Source organism: Grammomys surdaster, unplaced genomic scaffold, assembly GCF_004785775.1.
Source record: "Grammomys surdaster isolate TR1022 unplaced genomic scaffold, NIH_TR_1.0 126118, whole genome shotgun sequence".
Classification (NCBI taxonomy): domain Eukaryota; kingdom Metazoa; phylum Chordata; class Mammalia; order Rodentia; family Muridae; genus Grammomys; species Grammomys surdaster.
The window spans coordinates 3,330,500-3,343,184 of NW_021620926.1; the positions used below are offsets into that span (position 1 = coordinate 3,330,500).

At 36.7% G+C, this 12,685-nt stretch overlaps 2 protein-coding genes across 2 annotated transcripts; both read right to left on the reverse strand.

Moving 5' to 3' along the window:
- Positions 1 to 3,518: 3,518 nt before the first annotated feature.
- LOC114611600 (keratin-associated protein 6-5) lies at positions 3,519 to 4,057 on the reverse strand. The gene has a single exon (XM_028756315.1). It carries the CDS (start codon positions 4,003 to 4,005, stop codon positions 3,769 to 3,771), a length of 237 nt encoding a protein of 78 aa, XP_028612148.1. The 5' UTR covers positions 4,006 to 4,057; the 3' UTR covers positions 3,519 to 3,768.
- Positions 4,058 to 11,295: 7,238 nt separating this feature from the next.
- On the reverse strand, positions 11,296 to 11,897 carry LOC114611599 (keratin-associated protein 6-5). Its single transcript, XM_028756314.1, has one exon. The coding sequence runs from the start codon at positions 11,845 to 11,847 to the stop codon at positions 11,611 to 11,613; it is 237 nt and encodes a 78-aa protein (XP_028612147.1). The 5' UTR covers positions 11,848 to 11,897; the 3' UTR covers positions 11,296 to 11,610.
- Between the last annotated feature and the right edge of the window lie 788 nt (positions 11,898 to 12,685).

Below are 12,685 nucleotides of genomic sequence, written 5' to 3' on the forward strand. Positions count from 1 at the left end.
CTCAATGACCACAGATATCCAACCACAGCCCACATTGTTCTACTTCTTTCAAGTAGATCAATGATTCTCAACCTTCCTAATGCTGTGACCCTTTACCATAGTTTCCCAAGTCATGATGATCCCGAACATAAAATTATTTTTGTTGCTACTTCATAACTATAATTTACTAGTTGCGAATAGTAAATATTTGTTTTGAAATGATCTTAGGCAACCAACATGAAAAGGTCATTCAACCCCAAGAAGGGTCACAACCCACAGATTAAGAACTACTGAAATAGTGAATTGCTAAAGACCAATCCTCCAATACTGCACCTTTAGCAGATGATGATCCATCAATCATATAAGAAGAAATAATAAAAACTCTATGTTAGCTATCTTAAAACTAAAGAAGAAGAAGAAGAAGGAGAAGAAGAGGAGGAGGAGGAGGAGAGGAGGAGGAGGAGGAGGAGGAGGAGGAAGAGGAGGAGGAGGAGGAGGAGGAGGAGGAAGAGGAAGAGGGTGGGGTGAGAAGTGGGAACATCCCTGTGGAGACAAGGGGTGGGAAGGAGGCATGGGATGTGGAACAGTCGGACGGTAGGCTGGGAGGGGGGGAATAAAAACTGGAGTGTAAAAAAAATAATTAGACAAAAAATAAAATAAGGTTTAGACACAAAAAAAGATAAAGAAAGAAAGAAGACAGATTGACAGAATGGAAAGAAAGGAGGGCTCTTTCCCATTTATGCTATGAAACGTTCTCTCCATATTAGATTGAACCATAAAGTACTCAAGTGCTTCTGTAATTCCCTAAATGGTAATGCTGATTCACTGCACCGACATTATTTGTGCAAACAATGGAGTTCTTGCTGAACAAATACCTTCCATCTGGGAATCTGGAATTTTGCTTATTGCTTTAGAAACCACCTCCAGATAACACTCTAGGTGTTATATTTCAAAACAGACTTACTTTAGAAGAACAATACATTCACGTGGCTTCCCTTCTGTTTGGGGGTAAAGTCTGAGTTGTGACAGGGAGATAAAACCAGCACATAGACACTTTAAACCATCAGCTGCATTTTCTCCTTATGCTCTTTGTATGTAACACTATTATTACTATACTATAAAAATTGTATACTCTTGTTACTAGAATAAACTGAATCCCATGAGTATTTCTAGAGAATGTTCAAAACTGGAATGGATTGGGAGATCCCCAATGACCATGAGTGCTGGAAAAGGAAGAGCAATGAGAATAAGATGTCACCAGCAATGTGACAGTCACGAGAAAGAGCTGAAGACAAAGGTTGAAAAATGGGAGGAGAGGATGATGCTGTCCTTCTGTCCTTGAGATTGACCTGTCATGAGACAGAATGCTTGAAACAATGAGAATCAAAAGAATGAATTCTACTCTGTGTGTGTGTGTGTGTGTGTGTATGAGTGTTTTACCTACATGTATGTATGTGCATTGCTTATGTACCTGTTATACACAAAGGACAGAAGTCTGTATCAGATACCCTTGGAACAGGAGTTACAGATAATTGAGAACTTTCATGTGGGTTTCCATGTGGGTGCAGGGAACTGAACAGATGTCCTTCACAGAAGTAGTAAGTGCTCTTAACCACTTACAAGTCCTGTGTGTATAAGTTTAAAAAATTTTAAAGAGGATTTGTAAAATCATATAAAATATTCTTCAAATCTGCTAAGTGATGAAGAATAATTTTTTAAAATGACAAATGTCCCCTAGATAATTTTGAAATTTCCAGGCAACAGAAAACAAGAATTTCTTTTATAAAGGAGAAAGTTTTAAAGTATAATAGTGCTTTACAAGATTAAACATCTGGAGGTTTAGAAGACACTGTTTCAAAAGGGCCAACTGTAAACTTTTAAACAAGATGTCCTGGGACATGGTGGTATAGAACTTGCGAGAGAGTCTAACCAATAGCAGGTCCAACTTGAGGCCCATGCCAGGAGAGGGGGCTTACCAATGCCTGACACTGTCTGAAAAGCCAGGAATCAGAGCCTGGATATCCTAGACACCTAGGCTATAATCAAACATGATAGAAAGAGTCAATGCAATGTTTTCTAATGATATTCTGCTATGCTCATAGACCAGAGTCTAATATAATTATCATCAGAGAGGCTTGATCCAGCAACTGATAGGAGCAGTTTTCAAAGACCCAGAGACAAGCATTAGAGGGATGGAATTAGGAGAAACCTAACGAGAAGGTGGGAGAATGATTGTAGGAACTATAAAGGTCATGAAGACCAGGAAAGCATGGCCCACAGAATCAACTGAGCAGGGTTTACAGGCTCACAGAGATTCAAACTGCAACAATGGAGTCTCTATGGCTCTACATTAGCCCCTCTGCAAACATTCTGTAGTTCTTTAGCTTGGGGCTTTTGTTGGATTCCTAACAATGGGGTGTTCTGGGTTGATTTGTTAGGTTGAACTGTGGGTCCCCGTGTCTGTCCCCACCATGGGACTAGGGCCACTGGTCTGAGAGGCACTACACGGGAAGTTGACTCTGTGCTCACTCCATGCCCACACCGGGCAGGTGTCGGGCTATGTGAAGTCCTGCTCAGGGGGGGAGAGGCACAGTCTGAGGTCCCACAGGGAGCCAGAACTCTTGGTGTGGGGGGTCTTGGGGCTAAAAGATGGCTGGAGACCGGATGGTTCTCAGGCCCTTTGGGCCCCCAAGCACAGCTGGAGGGCTGCACAAGGGCCAAGAATGAAGTGGAGGTGTATGGGCTGGATTGGTTGAAGCTGAAGGGTGGGGGAGAAGTTCCGGTTAGGCACCTCAGGGGAAGAGTTCTCAGTCACGGTGGCTTGCTTAGCTTGATCACAGCTGGCTAAGTTTGCTTACTTGGGATGGTGGTCTCCATGGCTGGGAACACTCTACTGTTCCCTATGGTGGATTTCAAAGAAGAGAAACAGTCCATGGTCTTAAGATGTTTGTTGTCATGGAGGAAAGTAGATTAAAACTATACCCCAGTTTCCTCAAGGTGGGCCTGAGGTTAAATAACTTTTACAAAGAGGAGAGTTTATGAAGGAATGTTTAATTGGCTACGCCCCTCTGGCCTTTAGGTACCTCATTAATATGGAGATGTGTCTTGAGGTTGTGTGGCCTGTAGTCATCCCCTCTGCTGTGGAGGAGATAGGGAAAATTGTCCTATGCAACTGAAAGGCACAGATGATGAAGGACTGCAACATGTCAGGAGCCTGGAGTCTGGGATCATGGCAAAATGCCTGCCAGCCCATGTAGGAAACCCTGAAGAGTCTCTGGAGATTTTGAGCCAGTGCTCAACCAGAAACCAGGCTGTCCTTCACTGTCCTACAGGAATTTGGTGTATGACTCTTCTACCTGCTTTTGGGACCCTTTTCCTGTTGAGTTGCCTGGTCCAGCTTTGATATGAGGATATGTGCCTAGTCTTATAACTTTTTGTGCCATATTTAGTTGATATCAAAAATATAGAATAATGTATACTACATATAATAAAAATTTAGGCATAAATAATAAACAAAATAAAAACAAGATTTATATTTATCTCAGAAATTTTATTGGAAATATTGTGAATAAAATTAATATTATTGGTCTTATGCAAAGCTTGTGGAATAAATACCTGGATACAGATGCTATTAATAGTGGAATGCTGTTGATAAATGGATGCCAATGTATTTCAGACCATCACACCCTCATATTATTCCAATTTTGTGTGGCGCTGTCAGATCTTGGGATTTAAAGCTGGAGAATCTTTGCATCATACATGAGGGGAAACAGGTATCCTTGAGTGTCTTCAATAGTAGTAGCCAAATCCAGATCCATAGCCAGAGCCACAGCCATAGCCACAGCCATAGAGAGAGCGTGAGCCATAGCCACAGCCATAGCCATAGCCACAGCCCAGTCCACGGTAGCCACAGCCATAGTAGGAGCCATAGCCACAGCCCAGGCCTCCATAGCCATAGCCCAGGCCTCCATAGCCACAGCAGCCATAGCCTCTGCCGCCATAGTAGTTTCCGTAGTAGCCACACATGGTGTTGGTTGTTGAGGTTGTTCTTGGGTAGAGAGGAGTGTAGGTGACTTGAGTCTGTATACTTCTGCCTGTAGGGAGCCCTTTTATATTCTCTCCGTGTGGGTGGAGCCCACCCTGCACCCATGCTATTGGCTAATTTTAAGACTGATCTAATTTAATTAGTTTTTTTTCTCAACCATATGACAAAACTTCAAAGTTATTATGGAAGCTTGTTTTGTTTGACAATTAGGTTCCGTGAAACAATTTAACACTAATAATAACGAGGGAACACTAAAACATAAGAATGTTCATTTTAACTGCTGTATACATGTATGACATAGCCAAGCTGCACATGTGCTGACTTGCCTGCATCACAGAATAAAATGCATATTCTTTTCCTTGTTCACCCACTTCAGTCATCTGAAGCAGCATATTTCCTCTATTATTTATTCAAAATATTTTGTTCTATAATATAACTTTCTATCAACAATAAAGGAGAAGCTTGATTTGGACTTCATCTTTAGAACACAATTAAGAAACAAGCTAAACTGCAATGTATTTTAAATTTCACTTTAATATTTAAAAGTTCAGTGAACTAACAAACTGAGCCAACTTTGTGTCTGGAATTTTAATTAAATAGATTTTAATTTTTTTGACTAATTTCTTTTCATGCTCATGAAAGCCAGTTTTTTTATGGATTTTAATTTTACGTAACACCTAGTAAAAATAATTATGATATATTTCAATAAATTAAGACTCTACAAATTATGATTTTTAAAATACCACATTTCAGCTTTTGAAATGTTTAAGAGTTTTTACTAGTTATGTTTATAAAATTTGTGAGACATGAAATTTTATTGTTTATATGATTTTTTGAGAAAAAAATATCAACTGGCTATTTCTAGAAAAAAATGTCAATATTTTAAGATTTATAATAAGTTAATATCATTAAGAACATCTTTAGACATTTGATTTCACCAACATATTTTTCAAAGTTAAATTCTTTTGTAACAATAAATAATGTGGAACAGGAAATCTGCTTTTAGTCATTCATGTAGAACTTTTTGTAATAACCATTAAATATTACATGACATTGCTATTTTAACTAGACTGCCCAGGCTGTGAGGACACACAACAGTGCATTTTTTTCCCATTGTGTAAAAATAACCACAGCTTCTCAAGGTACTAGAAGAACAATTCATATCCTACAAACATGTCTAAAACAATGACCATAAGTTTAATAGGCCAGAGATGCTTTGTTTTGAAATTATAGTTTTCCAAGTAAGCAAAGGTTATAAAATTTATGGCAGCAAGTCTTTTAGAATCATTTTCAAGAGTCATTTATGTCTTATAAAGTTTTATAATCAGTGAATGCTTTATTTTCATTAAAACATTTGTTTATTTATTTCTTTATCCACTTTACATCCTGATTGAAGCCCCCTACATCTCCCCCATCCCACCATCACACCCCATCCTCCCATTCCCCTCCTTTTCTCATCATAGAAGAAGAGGATCCCATGAGTGCCAACCAGCTATGTCACATGCAGAAGGGCTAATGCATGCTTTCCTAATGAGGCAAGACAACACAGGCCACTTAGGACAAAGGAATCTAAAGGCAGGCAACAGAGACAGAGATAGCGCCCACAAACATTTTTGTTTTTAAAATGCGAATAACTTATATTTGAACAGTTCCATATTCGTGACATAACTGAGAATTGCAAACATTTTTTCATGTTCCATCTCTACTCTCTGCTACCCAGCGTCTCCATCACCAGGATGCTATACACAGTGGCACACCTATTACAACACATGAATTACACCAAAGCATCATTATCTCCCAGAGTCCATAATGCTGAGTACTAATGATATATCTTCTATGGACTTTGACGAGCCTGCATGGCATGCACTCAGAGTTGAAGTATCTCAGTTTTATTGCCCTAGAAATCCTTTTGATATTTCTGCTTATACACTCCTCTCTTCTAAAATGTTCTACACACCTATTCCTCAGAAATATAATTAGTATTTATTTCATGCAGAAAAAAAACCAAAAAATTCTTTCCTCAGGTAAAGAATTCCTAAGAATTTCCTTAGGAAAGCTAAATTTTCTTTAGGTTCTCTAGCTATTTGCCTAATTCACTATTTCCCTTAATAAAAAATTTCATTGAGAAATGTATATCTCCACTTTTTACCTCCTTTCCCTCAAATGATCGGGCTTCTGACAGTCAACATTCCTGTGGAGCTACCTCAATTCCATTTTGGTTTATTCATTGGCATTTTGTTTAAGTTTTCAAACACAGTAAGACTTGGTGAACTGTTTAAAACCCTGGAGCATGCAGTGACCAACTACATCTTTTTGTAATGTCTTTTACAACTTGTCTACAACTTTACCTCAATCTCAAACATGTTTTGGCTCCCTTTTACAAGTAGGAGGTATTCTTGACTCTGTACCTTCCTCCACAATTCCCTATTGGCTATTTCTCTCCAATCCAGAGCAGCTGTTTATGGAAACTTTACTGAAGATTGATAAGATTTAGACACAACCAATATGCTCTTTTAAAAATATTTAACATTTTTATTTTGAAATTACAATATAATTATATTATTTCTCTCCTCACTTTTCTTACTCTAAACTTTCCCATACACTCTTCCTTGCTCTTTGTTTTCAAATCCATGACCTCTTTATTTATTAATTGTTATAATATGAATATAAGTATATTATATTATATCTGCATGTATATATGTTTATTTATATACATATATTGCTAAATAAAGCCAGTGTGGTCTGTACAATATCATTGGTATGTATGTTTTCATAGTTGATCACTAAGTATAGGATAAGCAGTTTATGTGCTCTTTCCTGGGGACAACCATTTCTCCCAATCTCAGCACTCCTTAGTTGCCGGTAGTTCTTTATGTAGGGTGGAGGCCTCCTGGTCTGCCCAGTCCATTCTGGAATGTCTGTAGTTCAGCTCATGTTTGGGCAGTCATGTTGGAGATCTGTTATAGTTACAGCTTCTGACATGACTTGAGTCACCTCCCCACCACACACTTAAGGAAACAAATACCATGAGAACAGGGACTTTAATGATGCTTAATTCCAACTTCCCATATGCAAAGCTGTTTTTTTCATAAATTATTTTCATTTCATTTATGAAGTTTTCCATGAATCACTCCATGAAGTGGAACAATAGTACAAACTACAAGGGAAAAAACATGAAAAATATATAAAATGAGTTTCTAGAACAATATTGATAGTGAACCAAGTATTTCTTTGCCAGACCTCAGTTCTAGAAAGCAAGATCACAGAGATCTTTTGATCCCTGAAGATCTAAGTAAAATTTTTGACTTCCATGTATGTATGTTATATTTTCACTATAAAATTAAATATAATTGCATCACTTCCTCCTTCTAACTCCTCACATATACCCCTACTTTGCTCCATCTCAAATTAATTATATAAAATAAAAAAAAAAAAAATATTGATATATATATATATATATATATATATATATAAAACACAACCTCTTTGATTCACTTAAAATATTTGTGCAAATATGCTTATATGCTTTCAGGGCTTATATTCATTTTGCAGTGAATAACTAATACAGCAGTTCTTCCATGAGAACGAGTATTTTACCCACTTTCCACATTTCCTAGTTTCCTATAGTTCTATGTCTGGATTTAGGACCCATTGAGATTAATTCCTCCCCTGTTAGTATATGACTTTGTTATGGTTACTGTTGCTGTGATGAAGCACCATGACCAGAAGCAACTTAAGAAGGAAAGGGTTATGCTTCTATATCACAGGTCATCACTGAAGGAAGTCAGGAACTCAAGCAAGGAAGGAAGCTGGAGGCAAGAGCTCATGCAGAGGTATGGAGTGGTGATGTATACTGGCTAGCTCATAATGACTTCCTCAGCCTCTTTTCTTATAGAACCAGGACCACCAGTCTCAGGTGCAGCAGTTCCATTGTAGATGCATCCGTTGGAGCTCGGCACTACAAGATCACTTCTCTGAATTTTAAACAGATATAGATTTCTGCAAAAATCCTCCCAGGAATAAAGCTTCCAGGCCAGATCCAACAAAGATATTCTGAGCAGAGTTGTGTCCAGAGTGCAAGTTATCTTCAGTAAGAAAGACTTGCTTTCAACATCTGGAGTGAGGGAATCAACAGTAATAAAAATAATAGCTATAATGATTTTGGAGACTCTTGGATTTCTCAGAGCAAAACTCAAAAGGAGTTTTCTCATGACTACATTGAGGTTTTATTAGATAGTCTGTGGCTCTTGTGGGACAACATTTCAGAACAATAGCCCATTTTTAAAATTGTGTTGTTTGTTTTTTGACTCTTTGATTTAGAGTTCTTTATATATACTAGCTATTTCTCCTCTGTCATGTATATAGCTGGCAAAGATTCTCTCCCTTTCAGTGTGCTTTCTCTTCAGTCAATTAAACATAAGATAAATGAAGAGAAACTGAGAAATTACATCAAAATATAAGATGAAACTATGAAATTATAAAATAAAAATGTAAGATTTATGCTAAACTTCTAGATATCCTCTGTAAGAGAGTCTGGGATTCATAAACCAACAAATGAAAGAAAAAATACGGGCATGGTATCTTTATAAAGGGAGTGGTTAAAATAATCTTGATAGTCAGATATATTTTAATTAAATAGATCCCATAATTAAGTGACACTAGAAATTAAAGCTAACCTGAAACATTTTGAATTTATCTAAGAAAATGCTAAAGACATAATACGTATATATGGAAAACATTGTCTTCATACTAAGTCTGTCTGGGAAAATGCTGTTTCATTTAACTTTACTTTCATCCAGCAATAAAATGGGAATACCTTTAAGATATCATGTAATTGGTTGTGTTGATGTGTTTTTAATATTATTGCTCTGGGAAGACTAAGGATACATCATCAGATGTAATACCTCATATTATGATGGCTTTCCAATAAATCCTTCTTAAATACAATTATTTAGATTAGATTACAAATGTAAATTATTTTTATAGTTTCAATGTAATTTATGCACATAATATTAATCAAATTTGACAGTAAACTCTTACTCTATATGCCAAACAATCAAAAAAACTCCACCATGCATGTAATTGTAAAATATCACTTCTATTAAACATCAGACTTCATTCTGACATCTTTACATATTTTTAACACATTTAGATATAATAGCAACCCTTCAATACAGGCTATGTTTTTCCATCTAATTGTATATATTCATGCCAATCTGGAAGTTTATAATATGAAAAAAAATCCAAAATCCATTAAGAAGGAGATCTATGTTTCATGTTTTAGTATAATAAACTGGAATTATTTTATATGTATTTCTAATGAAAGTAAATATAATGATACTATAGTTAAGGTCCATGGGTGTAGAAAATTAATGGCAGAAATAAGATACAGAGCTAATGACAAAAGAGCTAATGCCAAATCAATATGAGTAAAAATATACGTTTGCTTGGTGACATGACTGCTGACATTGAAACTCAATTCTTAGCATTATAATTTGCAAAAGTTTCAATAACTTTTGTTACTATTATTGCATGAGTCAAGTACACGTATTAGAAAAATCTTAACAACAGTCATGAACATTTTTTTCCTGAGGCATTATATTATGTTCAGTGATTAAGTCTCTTCAAGAAATCAAGATAACTAAAATCTGTAATTTAAAAAAGATAGCACATACTATCCATCCCTCATCTGGTAATAATTTTATTTTAAAGGTTCAAGAATTAAAAAAATAGGAAATATAAGTCCTATATAGACATCATTTGAAGAAACTATGTCTTTAACTAAGTTAAATCTTTCTAGAAAACTAAGTTCATTTTGTAGAGTCACTAATTTTACTACAAAACCACAGAGCTTCCTAAAACAAGGTCTTTTTTTTTTTTTTTTTTTTCCGAGACAGGGTTTCTCTGTGTAGCCCTGGCTGTCCTGGAACTCACTCTGTGGACCAGGCTGGCCTCGAACTCTCGAACTCAGAAATCCGCCTGTCTCTGCTTCCCAAGTGCTGGGATTAAAGGCGTGCGCCACCACGGCCCGGCTTCTAAAACAAGGTCTTAACATTGCTTGAGGTAGTCCTCCCTAACTAGTAGATAAGATCCTATTGGTGAAGACATCACACCCTTGGATATATGACAAATTTGAAACTGAGCTGGCAACTTCCTCACTATTGCCCATCTTTTCCTGGGTCAGAAGATGCAGAGGAAGCTGTCAAGGACAATGGGTTTCAATGGTCCTACCAAGATAAGAACTGCAAGAACTGCAATACCAGTCTAGCAGGCAAGACATACCCATTGGTGCAGTAGAAACTCAAGTCTTATAGGGTCAACCAAGTGTTCTATAATTTGTTTTGAAGACCATTCCACAAAGCATAATTCATGACTGGTACTATAATCCAGTTAAAAATCCTTTACTGATGGAGTTCAGTCCCAGGGGTATAATTTAACTACAATTATTTAGCTAAACTGACATAAACATAAACAGTTCTCTAAATTATTTATGTTGCTACCCATATATACATAGTATTCTCAGTCATCAAGTAAACTCACAATAAACAGAGATGAATACAGAGACAGATGGCTGCTCAAGGGAGTGCTCAACTCTGAGTTGAACATTCATGTTACCCCCCTCTAAAGCCTGGGAGCAATATAGAAGAGGAGCACAAATAATGGAAAAGCTTGAATATAGGTGTTCTTGCTGTGAAGAACTAACTTGACACATAACATAGCCAATGTTGTCATGACCTCATATCAACAGCGGTTTCTAATGGGCCTGCACAGGACAGGACCAATTAACAGTCAACTGTAAATTCTGGAGGGACAAGGGTCATTTGCCGTGCCCTCCCACCTTTGCTGAACTATGGTCAACAATTCAACATAACACATATCAACACAAGTTAAACAGAGTTTGTTTTGTTTAGATCATTTTTCCACATTGTTAAGATTATTATGTTATTAATATCACAAACCAAGGACTTAGTGGCACAAGTGATGCAGAAATTTTAAAGTAGGTATATCCTAAGAAAAGCAGTTGTATGTAACAATGAAATATAAATGTGGATAATGTCAGAAAATCAAAGTATCAGAAAGATCACTTAGGGATTAAAGGGACATGTCTTTAAACCTGGAAAGATGAGTTTAAACACTATTACTCACATACTGAAGAAAAAGAACCACACTTCTCAAGTTTTCTTCTGACTCCCATATGTGTGCTGTGGCACATGGATGGACACACACACACACACACACACTAAATAAATAAGTAAATGAAATAGCAAATATTGTAGTGTGTAAGATTGAATAAATTTATTAGAAAAATATAGAAAAATAAAAACACAAGATTCTTGTTATCCTGTTGAGAGATATAGAGTACACAAGATAATATCTAAACAATATTTATTCTCAGGAGTCAAATTCAAAGAAATAAAAGCCTCAGGTCTTATATCTGAAGTTCATTAAATGACATATCTTCAATAAGGTTACATCATAAACTTGAGGTGTAAGAGCCTCTAAGAAGGGGGTTCAGAAAACATGGAGTTCAGAATAGGAGATTTCTGAGCTCACATTCAAGAGGGTAAGAGTCTTCCATGGTGTCTTCAGTAGTAGTAGCCAAATCCAGAGCCATAGCCAGAGCCACAGCCATAGCCACAGCCATAGAGAGAGCGTGAGCCATAGCCACAGCCATAGCCATAGCCACAGCCCAGTCCACGGTAGCCACAGCCATAGTAGGAGCCATAGCCACAGCCCAGGCCTCCATAGCCATAGCCCAGGCCTCCATAGCCACAGCAGCCATAGCCTCTGCCGCCATAGTAGTTTCCGTAGTAGCCACACATGGTGTTGGTTGTTGAGGTTGTTCTTGGGTAGAGAGGAGTGTAGGTGACTTGAGTCTGTATACTTCTGCCTGAAGGGAGGCCCTTTTATATTCTCTCCGTGTGGGTGGGACCCACCATGTGCTCGTGTCACTGGCTAATTTTATGACTAATGTAATTGTTTTGTTGTTTTTCAATCATGATAATATAGTTGAGTCATTAAAGAGGCTTGGTATTTGGACTTTGAGGTTTTTCTTGAATGTAATTTATTCACTATTTTTTAATATTTGGAATAAAATACAGTTACCTCCATTTACTTCTTGGAATACTTCCTATGCCTACCAAACTCTCAAGTACAAAACTTTTTATTCTTTGAGTATCATTGTTACATGAATTTATTTATTTATTTATTTATTTATTTATTTATTTTAATATATACGTATATATTTGCATATATATCATACAGATTCTGGTTTTGTTGTTTGTGTGTATATGGTTTTAAGGCTGATCACTCTACCTTGGGCCTTGGACAACCAATAAACAAGTCCATCTTTAGGAAAGGCTAATTCTCCTTCCTCCAATAGTTAATAGTTGCCTATAGTTTTTTGCCTAGAAATGAGACATTTCCCAAAAATTTCCTCCTCAACACATGCCCATTGAAATTGTCATTGTATACTAAAAATAATATTGGAACCAATGCCCTAAACTGAAGATAGAAACAACAACGGCCAAAAGAGTTAGAAAAAAATGAAGCTATAACTTAGTGAAAAACAAATCTCAACTATGAACACAATCCAACAATAACCAACAAAAAAGATAGGTAAATAGGATGTATTAAGAAACAGAACCCATCTAAAGACTG

Bases quoted from the DNA above. Each gene is read 5' to 3' on its own strand.
- LOC114611599 (XM_028756314.1), bottom strand. From the start codon at position 11,847: ATGTGTGGCTACTACGGAAACTACTATGGCGGCAGAGGCTATGGCTGC.
- LOC114611600 (XM_028756315.1), bottom strand. From the start codon at position 4,005: ATGTGTGGCTACTACGGAAACTACTATGGCGGCAGAGGCTATGGCTGC.